Raw genomic sequence first — 19,251 nt, 5'->3', positions numbered from 1 at the left:
TTCCCATTCGCATGCTCCCTCCCAATTTATAAATTATTATTTGTTGTATTATTGTTACTTTGTATTGGTATATACTTGTACAGGTGGTTTACCTACGTATCTTGTCATAGCCTCATCACTACTTCGTCGAGGTGAGGCTCTGCACTTACCAGTACATAGGGTCGGTTGTACTGATACTACACTCTGCACTTCTTGTGCAGATTTCGGAGTTGGTCCCAGCGGCGTACTGTAGATTTGCCCGAATACAGCTACCAGTGGAGACTTGAGGTATAACTGCACAACGTTCGCAGTTCTGAAGTCCCCTTCTATCTTATCTCAGCTGTGTATTATATTTCAAACAGCTTGAATTTTATTCAGACCTTTATTTGTATTATTCTTAAAGTTTGTGCACTTGTGACTCCAAATTCTGGGATGGTATTTAGATATCACGTCTATTATGGATTATTCACTTTATTCCAGACTTTATTTTCGCATTTGTTTTCTTTGTTATTAATTAATTTTAAATTATATTAAAATGGCTTATTATATTATAACGTTGGCTTGCCTAGCAAGTGAAATGTTAGGCACAATCACGGTCCCGACGGTGGGAATTTCGGGCCGTGACATAACTTTTTAATGCTTTTGTGCTTGAAAACCTGAAAAAAAAATACACGATTTTGTATATTCGGTCCTCTTCAATCGAAAAAATATACAATTTTATATATACAATACTCTTCGACCGGCTCTTGCCATCAAAGTAGATTTCTAAACGGAATTAAAATTTCGACTCTAAATTATAATAAGCAGCAGAAAATTTTCATTGTGAATATGAGTCTTATGAGATTGCAGTCATATAATCATATTATAAAATTTTAAGTAATAAAAAATCAATACATATTATAAAATTTCATTATTTTCAATCCTCTTTTAATTGACTACCAAAATCAGTCCCAAGTACAATATGTAAAAATAAAATGCTTGAAAAGAAAGAAAAAAGTTATCATTGAAAAAAAATTCGTACTTACCAACTTTGTATTTTATTCCACAAAGAATGATCACAAGAGTCTTGTAGTTCTTTTGATAGGAAGGAGTAATAATTATCATAAAGCTTTTTAGAAGTTAACGTGGAAAAGAAGAAGGCAAGTAAGGATTCAACTTTGTAGTTGTGAATAAATATGGAAAAAAAAAAAGTCAATCCCAAAAAGGCAAAAACGGTAAAAGTAACGATTCATATCCCCAATATGCAATAATGGTAAAAGTAAACGGTCATTTTCCTTTTCCACAGCAAAATTATAGCTTTTCACATTAAATACTTAAATTTTCTAAAAGGAAAATAAATACATAAACCTAAAACTACTGAAAAGTGAGGCCTTCAAATTTGTGGGGCCTAAAGCCCTTGCCTTACCTGCCTTAGGCTTCAGCCGCCTCTAGATGGGACCATGGGGAACTCTGATCTTAGAATATTCCAAATGAAGAATATAAGCGACTTTGAGAGAGACGAAAATGCAAAATAGAAAACGAATGAGGTGGCTATTCAATTCTGCCTTAGGTATGAAATGTCAAAAATATCCTTGGTGTACCATTTTGACTTTTCTATATAATAGAAATTTTTTGTTAAATAATGAAGATACTAATGTGAGCCTACAAAATCAACCTCTAACTAAGTTATAGTAGTAGTTTAGTACTTTAATGAAAATGTGCTGCCATATAGTATTTGGTTGACATCCAAATGTTATTTGGATTAAAATAATAGCATACGCCGACGAATCCAAAATGACGGCTTTGAGGATCATTCTGCGCATTAATAAGCCGACCTTTTTCGGTGAATAATCTAAAACACAAGCGAAGCTCAAATGTACTTTAATTACTAGTGGAATTAATTAATTAATTAATTAATTTAATTGATTTTTTTACTGTTTTCACATATATTAATGAATCTACTTTTTAGAAATATAACAAACACTCTTAAATTCTATACTCCAAGAATAATTTTTATAGAAAAGAAATTAATTTTTTTTATAATTAAAAAAATCAAATATTATAAATCATAAAAAATATAAAAAAAATTAATTTAAGTGGACCGGAGGGAATTAGCAATATATGATTGTGTTACAATTCAATTATCAATATTAACGTCTTGTTATTTATAGTTGGTCACGTGCCAGCCAGCTTATGATTGAACCAGCAGTCCCCAACCCCAATCAAATAATCAAAATGAATTTCTAGGTCAACTCCCCAAAATATCAAATTTGCGAAGACAGAGAAAATCTCATGGAAATTAAAGAAGACAGCCAACAAAAATAAAATCAAGAATCTCCATCTCATCAAATACATGAACCCAATCTCTTAATATTTCAGTCCCAAACCTATATAAAGCCTCTCTTACTACTACTCTCATTTCATCCTCAGTTCTCACTTTATTCCTATTCCCAAGTGAAACTGCAGCTGAGTACAAACCCGCCATTAAAACTTAGCTACTGCTAATTAACAATGCCTTGCTCCGCCATGTCAAAAGCTTCTGAAGCTGTAACATTGGTCTCCAAATGCACCATTTTCCCCTCTCAAAAATCATCTATTCCTGACCTCAAACTCTCTGTTTCTGACCAACCTATGCTCTCAGTTCACTATATTCAGAAAGGTTGTCTCTTTACTCGTCCTTCTTTTTCCATCACTCACCTCATTTCCCTTCTCAAGCTCAGTCTTTCTCAAACACTCACTCACTTCCCTCCTTTGGCTGGTCGTCTATGGACTGACCAAGATGGTTACGTCTACATTTCTTGCGACGATGCTGGTGTTGATTTTGTATACGCCACTGCTACTGACATTTTCATTCGCGACTTCATTGGCTTCATTGATGTTCCTGATCATGTTAAAGAGTTCTTCCCTTTTGATCGCACAGTGAGTTATCAAGGGCATTTTAAGCCTCTTCTTGCCGTCCAAGTGACGGAATTAGCTGACGGCGTCTTTATTTGCTGCGCCGTCAACCACTCGGCACGTCATTTTGGAACTTTTTTAATACCTTTGCTGAGGTGAGTAGAGGTGTGAAAAGGATTACGAAGCAGCCGAATTTCACCCGTAATTCAATTTTGATCTCAAATGCAGTATTAAAACTCCCAGCTAATGGACCCAAAGTCACCTTTGACGCGGACGCACCATTGAGAGAGAGGATATTCAGTTTCAGTAGGGAATCAATTCAAAGACTCAAGGCAAAAACGAACAATCAAAAATGGAATTTCGACGAAGAAATTAACATTATTGAATTAATGGCGAAACAGAGCAACGATCCCTTGATAATGAGAACTGAAAAGGTAGCTGTAAATTCAACGGCTGAAATTTCATCATTTCAATCGCTTTGCGCATTGCTAAGGCGAGCAGTGACACGTGCGAGAAAATTCCCAGCTTCCAAAATGACGACGTTCCGAATGGCTGTAAACTGCCGTCACCGTCTACAGCCGAAACTCGATCTGTTATATTTCGGCAACGCAATTCAGAGCATTCCAACATATGCATCAGCTGGCGACGTTTTATCACGCGATCTGCGTTGGTGTGCGGAGCAATTGAACAAGAACGTGAAGGCACACGATAATGTTATGGTGAGGAAGTTTGTAGAGGATTGGGAGAAGGATCCACGGTGTTTTCCGTTAGGGAATTTCGACGGAGCTATGCTAACAATGAGGAGTTCGCCGAGATTCCCAATGTACGACAATGATTTCGGGTGGGGCAGACCCGTTGCCGTTCGGAGCGGGCGGGCGAACAAGTTTGACGGGAAGATATCAACGTTTCTGGGAAGAGAAGGAGGAGGAAGCGTTGATTTGGAGGTGGTTTTGTCACCGGAAACAATGGACGGCCTTGAGTTGGACACAGAGTTCATGCAATATGTTTTTGAGTATTGACTGTTGTAATTCTTACTTGAATTGGGATGGTTAAACGGGGAGCTTTATATTGGGGTTTTATTTTTTTTTTTTTGGGGGGGGGGGGGGGGGCAGGAAATGTGGGATGAGGAAAGAATGAGTGTAGCATATTGTAGCTGTTTTCTGTTTGGGTTGTTATGATTAATTTTAATTTTATTTTTATGTTCCATAATTTAAATGAAATTGTCAACCTTTATAATAATTGAGTTGATTCATCACTTTGTATAAGAAAGCACGTGGATCATTGTGAATATAATATTTCTTGCATTTTAATTTATGCCATGGTGTTTGACAGATACAAAATTTCAGATGAAAGAAAAACTTTTGAAAAATTATGGTCTAAACAAGCCATACAAATTTATGTAGCTATAAATCATCACATTAAGAGGTGTTTGGTACAAGGTATAAGGATAATAATCCCAGATAAAGTTTGGGATTGTTTTTGTCCCATATTTTATTATAGGTATTAGCTAATCTCGTAATAAGTTTTACACTAAAATGGTGGGATTAACTATCCAATATAGAACGTAGGATAACTAATCTCGTGGGATATCTTGTTCATCCTACTATTGTACCAAACGAAGGGTAAATATAAAGTCTTAAAGTTAAATTATTACTTAATGAGTATAAAATATAATAATGCTAATCTTTTCGGCCAGTCTAAAAGGAAAGAAGTCGCATAATTTGCGATAGGAGTATGTAATTAGCTAAGTACTTACGGAGTAGTTATTAATTGATTAGAATATTATATATTCAGAGTTGGCACTACCAAGAAACGTTTCTCATTTCTTGTTTTTGGGTCACCCCAAGAGCAAAGTAAGGAGTTCTTAGAGGGAGAGCAGAGGGTCTATCGGAAACATCCTCAGAATCTATCGGAAACAGCCTATCTACCCAGGATAGAGTAAGGTCTGCGTACAAACTACCCTCTCCAGACCCCACTAGTGAAATTATATTGAGTTGTTGTTGTTATTGTTCTAGGATTTAATGGATGTGTCGCACAGCGGAGCAGAAAAAGAACATTAATCCTATCCTGTTTTTGGAGCAAAAATGGATTAGTTTTTCTTCTCTTTAGTAGATCGAGTTATGTTTCAGAATTACCTCTGCAGTCTTTTAAGTGTTAGTTTTCCATTCTAATAATATGAATTAGCAGTGGGGTTTGACATAAACGAATGATTTTTTCATGAAATTTTCTAGGATTGCTTTTGAACTGTCATTCACGTGGAAACTGAAAAAACATTAGTGTCAAAGCTCTTTATCACATTTGTTGAGATATGTGAATTTTGATGGTTAAAAAACAAAATAAACTTGTGAATATGAGTTTGGATGAAACTAGGTGTAATGGACTGTATATGAATCTATTCGTAACTAATTAAGGTAATTGATTTTATTTTATTTTTTGGAAGGAGTTTGATTTTTACTTGGACTCAATTTGTTAATTTATTACTATCAGCCAAGTGGAAATATTCTTGGTGAGGATTAATGCGGTTGGACTTCTCCAACTAGGGAGATCTTTCTTTTAGTTGATTAGGTGAATATAGGTGGAAATATACTGAATAAGTGAATATAGGTAGATTAGTATCGGGCGAATCGGACGGATAATTACGCTTAACGGTTCGGCTTATCGGTTATCAGATTATAAATGTAGTATTCCAATAAGACAACAAGCGGATTGGTATCGGATTAACGATTATCGGACGATTTAATTATCGGCTAAACCAAATAATTTTTTTTGGTGTACTATTGAAATGGATTCTTTTTTATGGGTGATTTTATTGACTGACTTCCTATACGCATCCTAACAGACCTGATGAGCTGGATAGAATTTAGAATTGAAAATTCTGGTGAAAAAGTTATAAATTGGAATGGATATCGAGTCTTAGGAGTTTTTGCTACTTCAAGATCTATAGGAAAGTGTAAATAAAAAAAATATTTAACGGGTTAACAGTTTATCCGATAAGAAAATTGAGTAATCCGCCTCCAAACCGTTAAGTCGTTAATTATAAAATCTCAATCCGTTCGCCATCCATTACCCCGATAATCCGATATCAATAAGCCAATAAGTCATCGATTCGATTTGGTTAACAGTTTCAGTTCGGTTTTGAACCGCCGTCCAAAACAAACAAGGAACAAATTAGACTACCACAAAAGGCCGAAGAGTCGCCACAAATAGTTGGTTGGTCGCCGCTTCTACCGGCGGCTGTTAGGACGCTTTTTATATACTTTCAGTGACAACTCTAGTCGCCACAATAGCTCAAGTTTTGGCGCCGAATTGTTTTTGTCGCCACCATAGTTTTGTTGCAAAGTTTTAGTCGCCACCTAAAACCAGTTTTTTCAACAACTAAATTCTGCATATATTTCCAACGGCAACCAAATTTCTTAAATTATTATTGATGTATATTTCTATCAATGTCCTGCTATTATTAAAACCATCCATTATTATTCAACAAATATCAAAACATTTCTCTACTGAATATTATAGATACTTTCGCTATTAAAAGATAAATTGAAAATCAACTACATACTACACAATACTTCATTGTCTTTGTAAGTATATATATATATATATATATATATATATATATATATACACACCCAAAAAAACAAACATTATTGTCCAAGTTCTTTGTTATATTAATCTTTGATTAATTGATAAAGAGACTTAGGCCTCATTTGTTTGCACTTAATGTAGGTCTAAATCTTAATTTTTCAGATCTTAGACATTAAGTGCGTTTATTTTTAAAGTCGAAATTTTAATTATTCAGTTCTTAATCATTAAGTGTATTTTTTCTTTTTACTTCACAACCACTTAATGAGTCTGAATAGGTCTGTATGATTAAGATCTATAACAGAGACTTAATTTCATTAAGATGTTATCATCCACATTCATTATTAACTGCCGCCACCGCCAACCATTATCAACTACCACCATGCCACCCACCACCACCACCATCATCATCCCCAATCATAGCCGCCATTATCGACTCTCACCACCCACCATATCACCTACCATCCCCACCACTCCCACCAGCATCATTTCAACCACAACCAATACTCATCCACCTCAACTACCACAACTAATTATCTCATCACCATCAACAATCATAGCCGACACTACCTATCATTATAAACTATCACCACCCACCGCCACCTTCCTCAATCACAACTACCACCACCACCCGCCATTACTAACTATCACCACCCACCACCACCATCCTCAATCATAATAGCCACCACTACCAATTACCACTAGCTACTACCCTGAACCACCACCATGAACCAAAACTACCACCAACTGCCGCCTCTAATCGGGATTCACAAGCACCACCGTTAGCCATTACCATCAACAACTACCATAGAATATTAGATTGATTAGCATTTTAATTGAATTTTATGTTTATTAATTTTCAAATAAAGATAAATTGCATACATTCAGATGTTAAAAATCAAACAGTCTTAATCATTTAGTATTCAAATCTTAATACACATTTTAATTTTCAGATGTCTTAATCTTAAAATACATCTTAATATTCAGATATGTATTCAGATTCAAACATTTTAATGTTAGAAAAAAACAAATGAGGCCTAAGGCATCAACATGACCTACAGAGTCAAAGCATAAATTATTAACGACAGTGTATGGTTTATATTCAAATGTGACTGGATTAAAATAGTAATAGCATACGCCGACAAATCGAAAAAGATGGCGGAGGATCACCCTAGGGCTTAATATTCCAGGCCGATTTCAGTGGATAATCTGGAACACAAGCTATGATCAAAGTCTTTTAAAGTATTTTTATTAAAAATTGAATTAATTATGTAATTGATATAAAAAGTGGGTCTAGCGACTGTTTGACTAGGAATTTACTATTTTTATATTTTAGCATGGTACTTGTCACTTGAGCGGAGAATTTATCAAAAATAACATCTTTATTTTCATTAAATAAGAGTAAAATCCGCATACATACTACTCTCTCAAGACCTAGAGGCGGAACCAGGATTTGAACCTTATAGGTTCGGAATTGTAATCATTTTAAGTTATTGGGTTCTAAATTAATAAGTTGTACATATTCAATGAATTTTTTAAGATAAATACATAATTTGAACAAAAGCTACCGGGTTTAGCCGAACCCGTATCCCGTACTCTACCTCCGTCCCTCTCCAGACCCCATATGTGGGATCAGAGGCGAAGCCAAGATTTTAAGTTTATGGGTTCGAAATTCTAATTTTACTGAATTCTAAATTAATAATTTATACATATTCAATAATTTTTTAAGACAATACAAGGTTGAAATCAAAGCTACCAGTTTCGATTGAACCTACTACCAGTACTTTAACTCAGCCCTTGTGTTGGACCACGGTTGTTGTATATTATAGCACAACAGCTATACGGAAGTGAGCTAAAATAAAAATAAAACAAAGAAGAAAAGCATATTGAATCAATTCTTTTTTTGGATGATACACTTTTTTATTACGTACCACGTTTAGGAAACCCACAAAGATTAAGAAACAAATTAAATTAAACAACATTTAATATGTTACAGCTTCACCCCACAAATAATTTTATTAAAATCCTGCCTCCCAAATACAAAGCTCACAATTTGGCGCATGCAATTTAATACCCAGAAACATATTGCATGAACTCTGTGTCTAACTCAATGCCTTCCATTGTTTCCGGTGACAAAACCACCTCCAAATCAACGCTTCCTCCTCCTTCTCTCCCCGGAAACGCTGATATCTTCCCGTCAAACTTGTTCGCCCGCCCGCTCCGAATAGCAACGGGTCTGCCCCACCCGAAATCATTGTCGTACATTGGGAATCTCGGCGAACTTCCCATTGTTACCATAGCTCCGTCGAAATTCCCTAACGGAAAACACCGTGGATCCTTCTCCCAATCCTCTACAAACTTCCTCACCATAACATTATCGTGTGCCTTCACGTTTTTGTTCAATTGTTCCGCGCACCAACGCAGATCGTGTGATAATACGTCTCCAGCTGATGTATATGTTGGAATGCTCTGAATTGCGTTGCCGAAATATAACGGATCGAGTTTCGGGTGGAGACGGTGACGGCAGTTTACAGCCATTCGGAACGTCGTCATTTTGGAAGCTGGGAATTTTCTCGCACGTGTCACTGCACGCCACAACAATGCGCAAAGCGATTGAAATGATGAAATCTCAGCCGTTGAATTTACAGCTACCTTTTCAGTTCTCATTATCAAGGGATCGTTGCTCTGTTTCGCCATCAATTCAACAATGTTAATTTCTTCGTTGAAATTCCATTTCTGATTGTTCGTTTTTGCTTTGAGTCTTTGAATTGATTCCCTGCTGAAACTGAAAATCCTCTCTCTCAATGGAGCGTCAGCGTCAAAGGTGACTTTGGGTCCATTAACTGGGAGTTTTAATACTGCATTTGAGATCAAAATTGAATTACGGGTGAAATTCGGCTGCTTCGTAATCCTTTTCACACCTCTACTCACCTCAGCAAAGGTATTAAAAAAGTTCCAAAATGACGTGCCGTCAGTGACGGAGTGGTTGACGGCGCAGCCAATGAAGACGCCGTCAACTAATTCCGTTACTTGGACAGCAAGAAGAGGACTAAAATGCCCTTGATAACTCACTGTACGATCAAAAGGGAAGAACTCTTTAACATGATCATGAACATCAATTGAGCCAATAACATCGCGAATGAAAATGTCAGTAGCAGTGGCGTATACAAAATCAACACCAGTATCATTGCAAGAAATGTAGACGTAACCATCTTGGTCAGTCAATAGACGACCGGCCAAAGGAGGGAAGTGAGTGAGAGTTTGAGAAAGACTGAGCTTGAGAAGGGAAATGAGGTGAGTGATGGAAAAAGAAGGACAAGTAAAGAGACAACCTTTTTGAATATAGTGAACGGAGAGCATAGGAAGGTCAGAAACAGAGAGTTTGAGGTCAGGAATAGATGATTTTTGAGAGGGAAAAATGGTACATTTGTTGACCAAAGTTACAGCTCCAGAAGCTTTTGACATGGCGGAGCAAGGCATTGTTAATTAATTTGCAGTTTGACTTGGATTAAGTAGTGATGTGAAGGCTGAGGATGAAGTGAGAGTAAGAAGAAGGGCTTTATATAGGGAGTGAATGGAACTTGGATTCATGCATTTGGGGAGGTGGCAATTGCTGTTTGAAACATGGGTAAGTTGACCTAGTGTTCATTTTTTATTTTGATTATGATTTTGGGGACTACTATTTCAAAGATATGACTGGTTGGCGCGTGCCCAACTAGTTATAAACAATAATCAAACTACGAACAATTTCTTGACATCAACTTAAATTCTAAAATTGGCAACTTGGACCTCAAAATCAAACTATGCAAGTACAAAAATAGAACGGAAGAGGTATTAACTTGTTTATTTGACTGAACACGAATTTTAAGTAAAAAAGAAAAAAAAATTATATAATTTTAAATATGTCATAATATTGTGTTGCCTAAATTCATAATTAAAGATATAAAGAAAAAATTTAAAATTAAATTATTTTCAAATATTAAAGAATATCATTCTTTTCTAAACGACCTAAATAGAATATAGTGTTACATCAAACATAGGAGAGTTATAAAAGCAATACTACATTTGCAGAGTGAACTATCAGTGATCTACTCAGCAGCAACAACAGCAACATTAACAAATCTAGTGACGGCAGACCTCATCCCTATCTTGGGGAGCAGATGCGGACCTAGGCTATATAAAGAAGGGTTACCGGCACCCGTAAAGTTAATAAAAAATTCATGTATATATTTTTAGAAAATAGTGATATATTAGTAGTGAGTACCCTATATACAAAGCAGATTTTAGTTGAATCCAAAAGTGCACTCCCGACATGCAAATTCTGGATCCACCTCTGTAATGGGAAGATAAAGAGGTTATTCCCGATAGACTATCGGCTCATGAAAAATATAATCACAACATAATTGAAAAGAAATACAATTACGAAAAAGAAACAATAACACCAGCATGACAATGATCTACTCAGCAACAAAAAATTATTTGCATTGCTGTGAGAGATACAGAGAGAGACAATGAGACAAATCCCTGATAATAATCCATAATTAAGCGCCGTCTTTTAGCGTTCTGTATGTGACCTGTCATTCTCCTTAAGATTAGAAAACTCAGTTTAGAACCTCCTTACTCCTAAAATACGTAACATTAATCAGAATACTTCTGCATATCCAAACTGTCCCCAATCCCACTTTTTAATTAATTAATCCCACTATTAATTAAATACTTGACCTTAGCATCTAAATTAGTTTACTGACTGAAAAAGTCGGCCTATTAATGCCAAGAATGATCCTTAAAACCGTCTTTTTGATTGGTCGGTGTATGCTATTACTTTAATCTAAGGATGGATATATATAAACCAAATACATTATTCAGTAGTATCTCCTAATACTATATGTACAAAATGTATTATGTAATGGTTTGACTCTATAGTTCCACTTGAATCTATGCTGTCTTTTCATTAATTAATAGCAACAAATTAAGGTAGCAAAAATCTTAGACCTTACTGGCTTTCCAGCTTCCACGTGAACGACAACTTACGAACAATTGTGAAGAATTTAATTATTAAAAAGTCACACTTTTTGTTAGGACTATGCAATTAATCTAACTGTACTACTAATGTTGAAACAGCATATATATTGCCTGAGGATGTTAAAAATGCATAATTTTTAATGTACACTGAATGAGATTAACTGTGTACATATCACCTTATTGTGAAGTTCCTTCATGTATTAGGACCCCTTTTCATCCTTCTCAGAAAATAAAATAGAATTTCTGCAGAAAAAAATGATATCAGCTTTAATATATCAAGGTTATATGTAACATTAAAAACGTCACTCCGTACTTCGTTTTATGGGATTTCCTAAGCTAAATTAGACAATTTGGAAAACTTCTAGTAATAAAAGCATAGCATTCCTGTTGTATTGTTACATACAATATGGTTTCTATAAGGATTACTTGAGATTAAAAATCCGTATAACAAAATAAAGATATCAATAGGTAGAAGTAGAACCATGTTAAGCCTCTAGTCGTTTTCCTTTGTTCCACATCTAATTTCTGTGTAATTCCAAGAAATGTTTTCTTTAATTTGTAAATCCTTCTATAAGTTCCACCTTAATCAAGAAATCAAATTTGAAGCATTTAAGATCAACGATAAGTAGGAGAATATGACAAATTTGTCACCTAATAAAGATAGTCTTTTTGTGCGAATTGTAAACTGAGCTAAATTTAAGAAAATTTTGCATATTAAACGTACTATTTTCTGTTTGAAATAGGAAATTTCGATCCTGCTCCTGTCTAAGGTACTGTCCATTTTCTGTGACTAACTAGATTCTAAAGATAAATACAGCCATCCAACAAACTGGACGAAGTTATTTCTAGCCATCTTGAACGAAATATTCGAACAAATCAAGTACTCAGAGTCTATCGCACTACAAATTGGCCGTCTAATCCCCCCCCCCCCCCCCCCCCCCGGCCAAATCTATCACGAGGATTAATCGCGCAGTGAAAAGTCAGATTAAGAGCCCGAAATGATCATCAATTACAAGAGCCCGAAATGATCATCAATCACAGGATCTGAGCAGCAGTGTTTAACTTTTCTGCAAAGCTGAGTTGAGTCCTCGTGAGGCTTGCCAAATACAGCAAAAGCAATTGGTCCTACAGATAAAGATTAAATCAGGGTAAGACAACCCAGACCGAATATTAAGCTTCATCAATATCATGATTACAAGGCAACAGACATATTTTAGAACGGATAAGAAAAATTATTAGAATAGGGTATGCATTCTATGAAAATCACCAAAATAATAATAATAGTGAGAAAGCGACAATATAGGGGGCCACCCGACAGTTTTACAAATGCAAAATAAACTATAAATCACCACCAAACAGGATTTGAGCAGACATCTGAACCACAATCACTAACCAGGATCCAGTAGTAAAGAGAGTCTCCTCAACAATTTTCAACTTTTCCTTCTTTTTTTCCTAATTTCTGGTTTGGGAAAAGGGGGAGGGAAGCAACAGCATATAAATAGAAAGTGGAAAAAGTACCTGAAGACCATCATTCACAAGCTTATCAAAGGCTTGGGGTGAGAGTTTAGGAATAGCAGCCACGGTATCAGCTATGAATCTTCCGGTTCTGTTATCTTGGGGTAGACGTCCTTCCTACAAAGGCAGACCAATATGAGAACTTAAAGATGAAAAACACAGAAACTTGCAAAATTCAGTTATAGAAAAGTTCATGTTACCACAACATCATCAACATATTTGTAGACATCAACAATAAGAGCAAGTAATCGCTGCATTGATGCTTCCATTCCTTCAAGATCATTGGGAAGTTTGTCTACGATTGTTTTCTTGAGCTTATCAACTGCATCAATGGGCACAAGAATGTCCTAGTAAGAATAGTCATCACGAATAGGAAATAAAAACTATTGCTCTAACCAACAACAACAACAAAAAACCCAGTAAATTCCCATAGGTGGGGTTTGGGGAGGGTAGTGTGTACGCAAACCTTACCCCTACCTAGTGAAGGTAGGGAGGTTGTTTCAACTATTGCTCAACATATGGCTACTTTTTGCACCATATCCTTAAGATAATTAGCTACTTGTTTATGCGAAAAATACCTGACCAACTATTATTGTTATGAGAAATTACCACCAACAGTTCTCAATTACATATCACCCAACCCCTCTTCCATCCTAAGCTGACCAATGCACATGGACATAGCTAAGTCAATGTGCAGTAAAATAGGGCCTATCCTATTTAGTACGGAAGGTAGGTAGATACATACATCCAATCCTTTCAGCTTCAACCATGTGTATGTCCAATGGAATTTCCTGAAATTGCGCAGCAAGTGGCTGATCTCCCAGAGATAAATGCACAGAGACAAAGCCTTTTATAGAAGCTTCCCCATTTTGAAATCCAGTATCAACAGTCAAATGTATAGGATTTGAAGTTTCTCTAGAATAAAACTCTTGGATCAAAGCACTACCACCGGAGACTCCAAAACCAGTAGAAAACCTGGAAAGTTCAAGCGCAAGTATTCACAATTGCGTAATCTAGTACCCCATGGATTTGAATGTTGAGTATTACTCAAAATTGGAGGTCCATAAGTAACCAACCAAAATATAGGGTGGATGTAGTGGGATGTTCAAGGAAAAAGAACCTGGAAAAGTTGAAAAGATGCTCCACGTTTTATAATATATAAAAGGAGGTACAAAGTATTGTATCTTGACAAATGCAGCCACTAGTTCATGTTTTGTACATGCAAAATATTAGTAGATGGTACTACTAAGCTATAAGGGCTCATATCAGTTTATACTATTAATGAAACATTTGATACAAAGAATGCTGTCGATTAAATCAAATGATCTCTTTATTTCATACTTTGCAATCTCTTACAATGTCATCCATCTGTTTAACAACTCTCAAGCGCTCTATACAGTAAAATGCATTAACTGTCATAACATAGAAAGGCATAAGCATATGGAGAATTACCATCCAACAATCACTTCCTTTGGATTCACCTTCTGATGAGATGACAACATGTTATGATGGTAATCAATATCCAGTGCAACCTTTAAAAAGAGTGTATAGCCAAAAGTTCAGTAAAAGTAATAAAATAAAAACACAATTATGACAAGATATACATAACAAATGGGGATATCTTCTTAGAACCATGGAACTAAGAATACCATTAAGAGAAAGAAAAAACAATTTGGCACAACAAAACTTATTGAAAACATTTTTTGTAAAAATGTATCAGCTCTAGGATTATATAGAACACCAAATAATTTTCTACATAAAAGTAATCTGTCTGTCTAGTTCTTATAGGCTCTTTCCTTGACATGTCTTTTGTTCTTTCTTTCTTTTTTTGTTTTTTGGCTCTTTCCCTGACACGTCCTTCGTTCTTTCTTTCTTTTTTTTTGGAAAACCGTGGTGTCCGAGGTGCGCAAGCCAGCTTGTGTGCACCTCGACTAATTCCATGGGATACCTGCCACCTCCCACCAGACACGTCCTTCGTTCTTTACACTATCTTGCAATAAAAATCAACCACTCTCTCCAAAATTTAAAAATATATGGTTAAACTCAGGCATTTACCTCCACTATCCTCTTTTAGAATTAAATGATCGTTTGGCTCGTAAATTTACTATAAATTTACTGAAATTTGCTCATTTGGTTCGTGTCATTGCAACAAAAGAGCATCCAACAGAGAGATAAGTATACTCTAAATAATACAGCTTTTCCGGGACTCTTTTCAGCAAAATTTATCTAAAACGGACTAAATTTGGCAAAAAAACAATTAAAAAGGGACTAAATTTAACAGAATCAGTAAGTATGAGAAGCAAAACCTGATCTTGAGATTCACTGTGAGGAACGGCATAAGAATTGCGAATGTCAACAGTGCCGTCAGGCAATACAGAGCCGAGAAGAGTGCCAATAACACGCTCGGCTTGGTCAGGTCGTCTTACGTAGCAATCGCAAATGTTGAAAATGACCGAAGGTTGAACCTTAGCTGATAAGCTCACTGAAAATTGCAACACCGTTTGGTCGCTGTACGCCATTTTGATTAGCTGTTCTTCGTATGTGAACGAGCAAAAATTGAACAACTGAGCGAAATTGCTAGGGCTTTGCTTTGAGTCGAAACTCGAAAGCGAGAGTAGACTCAGTGGGCTTTGTTTGGGCCGTGGACTTCTTTCTCTGAACTAAAATCGGGTGATGTGCACAAATAGCCGTTTTTAGGACCCATATTTAATGAATAGCCGCCATATTTACAAAATTCTTAAAGTCTAGCCAATTCATAACCAAAATCCAAATTATCGTGTCTGAAGCTTCAATCGCGGGTCTAAAGTTTCATACTTCAAAACCGACTACTTCTAGTCTGAAGTTTGAATGCGGTTCAAATTTAGACTATGGCAGAGCTTAACTTTAAATTTGAACTTCTAAAATCAAATTTTAGAAGTTTAAAATTCAAACCACTTCAAAGTAGTTTACGGAGTAACAGAAATAGTTAAAGTCGTAATAGGCAAAGGCAATCTACTTTGATGGAGATTTTGTGCATTTTCTCCTCTTATATTATGTTTGACCAAGCTTTCTAAAATCAACTTATTTTGAAAAGTGCACTTTTCTCAAGAATACCTTTAAAAAAAGTATTTATGGTAAGAAGTAATTTATGTTTGGCTAGTAATATGAAAAATACTTTAGAGCAGATTCGTAAAAATTGCATGGGGCGTCCTATTTGGTCGCCCCTTTTTAACTTGTACCCGTTTTTTTTTTTTGGCAAATATACCACTAGGCGGGTTGCCTAGTAGCTATTTTATTAATAATAAAAGAAAAGAAAAACCACAACGGAACAGTACAAGTAAGGGAGCAAAAGCTATAGTAGTGTTGCCTCTATGCCTTGGCTATATAATCACTCCTCTGCGCCTCTATTGCCTTAAGATGGCAGCCTCATGTAGAGGATCATGGCGTAGCTGCCGGCAAAAGTCTCACGAGGGCATATAACCTCGCAGCCGCTTGGATTTTCCCAAAGGCATAACAATATAGCTCACACATAATGTGCTAGACCTTACCTTACAAATCCTATTGAGGCATAATAAACATCATCTACTAATAAGCATGAAGAAAAAACGAACTAGAAAGAACTAGGTACTCTATGATCATCACAGAGTTTATAACATACTCTGTGATGATATTACAATTGATGATACGTAAAAAGTGATAAAGTAAAATAATGTAAAAAAATTGAGTCTTGCCCCTCTTTCTTCAACCTTGTGTACTCTTCAATTTGTAGATCATTGGCTTCCTCTTCCACCGTCTTCAAAAATTCTTCAAACGTTATCAATTTCTCTTTGACCTTTTGACCTTGTAGAGGTCGTAGGTACAACTCCCTTTTGCTTTGCATTTCTCATTGGAGGTTTCCTAATGACAACCTCTTGTGTTGCTTTGCTGTCCCAACTATGTTGTATGTCTGGTGCCTTCTTCTTGTATTTGTTGGATCCGCTTCGCACATGTCTTGGTGAAAGATCTCCCTCCCTAGCTATAATGTTGAAGGTGGCATCCAGTAGTGCACCCCCTTCTCCTTCTTCATAAAAATCTTGACCCATATGCATCCCAAAATCATCAATATGCCTGTACTTATTCGATAGTGCTATTTGATCTTTCCTCTGATTATCAAGACCTCTCAATGTTTCCATGTCATGTGAAACAAGAGCGTGGATGATATTTGTTGGTGTCAAATTATATGTTGCAGTTATTGAAGTGCTAATTCCAGTAGCTACTGCCATGTTCGAGGATGAAATTTGGATCTCCTTTGAATCTGCTGAATTATTTGTCTTTTGTTGGTGTCCCGAATGTACAAATACAACAACGTTTGGACTCAAACCTCTCCTCTTTGAAGCAGTTGATGTTGAGTTAGAAACCTGCTCTTTTTGTACCTTTTCTGATGCTTCATTTGATCGTGGGGTGGCGGGTAACAGTGTTGCTGCATATTTGTTAGTACCTAGATACATTTCTGCAGAATCATGTTCCTCCTCCTCAACTTGGTCAGCCCATTTCTTTTTATTAGCTGTCAGTGCACTCGTCTCTCCTTATTGCTCCTTATAACCTGTTATATCATTTGTTGATGCTTGAGAGAGTGAGATCATACCTGCATTTGACTGTTGGTTGTTGCCCATTGAGATTAGCTGCAGTCCAGAATCATCAGCATGTTCACCAAAAAACTCCATCGATTGGGATAGTATCTCAAAGACTGAAGTATTCAGCGTGATCAAAGGTGCATTAATCTTTGTAATTTTGTTCATTATCATAGCTGAATGTGAATCCATTACCATTTTTAGCCGGCTCCTGATTGGAAATTTGCATTGTAGGAGTAACTGCAGCATGTTCTTGACTTGCCTCACAAGTGCGATCGTTAACAGATGTAATCTTAAGTTGTGAACCTATGCCCTTTGCAATTTTCTGCTTATTTTCACTCGCTGTAGTGCCTTCTGTATCCATGATTTGTTTTATCTCATCATCAATCTATTGCTCCTTATTGTCTGACCCATTTATAGCATGCTCGTCATCATTTGTTAAAGTGTCGAAAAAATTCGAAATCTCAATTGATGTTGACGGTACAATCTTATTTCGAATGACTGGAGATTGCTTCTTGTTAGGTGATCTAGTCACCCATGTGCAGTTGTTACCCTTTGTATCTGATTTGCTTGGAGCATTAGTTGAATGCACTGTATTAACAAGAACCTGCCCTGCACTTGTACCCAATGAATGAGCTTGCGTAGGAGTACGTTGATTCACACTTTATTTCTTAGAAATAATATGTTTAAATTCCCCATTTGTTGCCTGCACAATTCCAACTGAACCTTGAAGTTGTTTAGTCTCTGCAGTCCCCAACATAGTGCATGTTGAAGCTGCATACCTCGATGCCTCAACACTCAAATTTACACTAGGATTCACAACCCCAGTGGTTGCACGCGCACCTGTTGTTTTCTGTGAGAAAGTAGTCTCCAACTTTGAAAGCAAAGCCTTAGTAATCACTTCCTTAGGACCTGTAGAAACTGCATACTCCCATTCCATAACATCTATATGAACAACAGTCTCCTTTTTCCCCTCAGAAATTTCAGTTTTTTTTGCTGGATCTGTACCAACTTTGCCTGAAGAATGAGGTACCTGCCCAGCTCTATTCTCCTTCCCATCAGTTATCAGCAGGGCATTTGTTTTCCCTTGTTCATTACCTGTTTGCTGCCCATATTCATCATATTTTTATGTTGTACCTGGTCCCTTTCTAACCCCATGTAAATCACTACCAAACACAGTATTTGAATCAACCTTCAACTCCTTAGAGACTCTAGCTAGTGTAGCAGTCAATTGAACTGTTGCAACACCAGAAATAATTGGTACATGTTGGGCCTTAATAACATCTGATCTTTGACCAACTCCAGTAGTATTTGTAGTAGTAACTCGATCAGTTGTGGCATTCTGAGAAACCAAAAGCTGCACTCGATTATTAACATCTCCTTCATCAACATATCGATCAGATGTAGCTCGATCCTTCTACATTTGAATAACATCAGCTGATTTCCCATGCAAGTCAGCTGAACTCACATCACCACTAGCACCTAATGCCCCAGCAGTAGCATATGTTAGTGCACCAGATGTAGCAGTGACATCCTTCAACCTCCTCTCATCTCCAATAGTTGAATGATTCCCAAATTTATTATGAACTTGTGTACCATCAGATATTTGGTGTATACCCTCAATACATGTTGCCTCAATCAAACATGGCAGTCTCTTTTTTTCATTAAGCAGTTTCCTCAAATCCCCTTG

General features: G+C 36.4%; 2 protein-coding genes and 1 pseudogene across 2 annotated transcripts; 1 reads left to right on the top strand and 2 right to left on the bottom strand.

Annotated features, from left to right (window-relative positions):
- The first annotated feature begins 2,252 nt into the window (after positions 1 to 2,252).
- On the top strand, positions 2,253 to 3,921 carry LOC107800646 (putative acetyltransferase At3g50280; annotated as a pseudogene).
- A 4,495-nt stretch (positions 3,922 to 8,416) lies between these two features.
- LOC107800644 (putative acetyltransferase At3g50280) lies at positions 8,417 to 10,025 on the bottom strand. The gene has a single exon (XM_016623860.2). The coding sequence runs from the start codon at positions 9,913 to 9,915 to the stop codon at positions 8,503 to 8,505; it is 1,413 nt and encodes a 470-aa protein (XP_016479346.1). The 5' UTR covers positions 9,916 to 10,025; the 3' UTR covers positions 8,417 to 8,502.
- A 2,127-nt stretch (positions 10,026 to 12,152) lies between these two features.
- Positions 12,153 to 15,563, bottom strand: LOC107800650 (eukaryotic translation initiation factor 3 subunit F). Its single transcript, XM_016623864.2, has 6 exons — positions 15,279 to 15,563; positions 14,425 to 14,504; positions 13,718 to 13,947; positions 13,173 to 13,294; positions 12,976 to 13,089; positions 12,153 to 12,582 (listed from the first exon to the last, which is right to left on the bottom strand). Exons 1-6 carry the CDS (start codon positions 15,489 to 15,491, stop codon positions 12,493 to 12,495), a joined length of 849 nt encoding a protein of 282 aa, XP_016479350.1. The 5' UTR covers positions 15,492 to 15,563; the 3' UTR covers positions 12,153 to 12,492.
- Between the last annotated feature and the right edge of the window lie 3,688 nt (positions 15,564 to 19,251).

The sequence above is a fragment of the Nicotiana tabacum genome, chromosome 13 (genome assembly GCF_000715075.1).
Source record: "Nicotiana tabacum cultivar K326 chromosome 13, ASM71507v2, whole genome shotgun sequence".
Lineage (NCBI taxonomy): Eukaryota > Viridiplantae > Streptophyta > Magnoliopsida > Solanales > Solanaceae > Nicotiana > Nicotiana tabacum.
The sequence above is the reverse complement of the archived record's forward strand: the minus strand, read 5'-3'. Positions and strand labels throughout refer to the sequence as shown.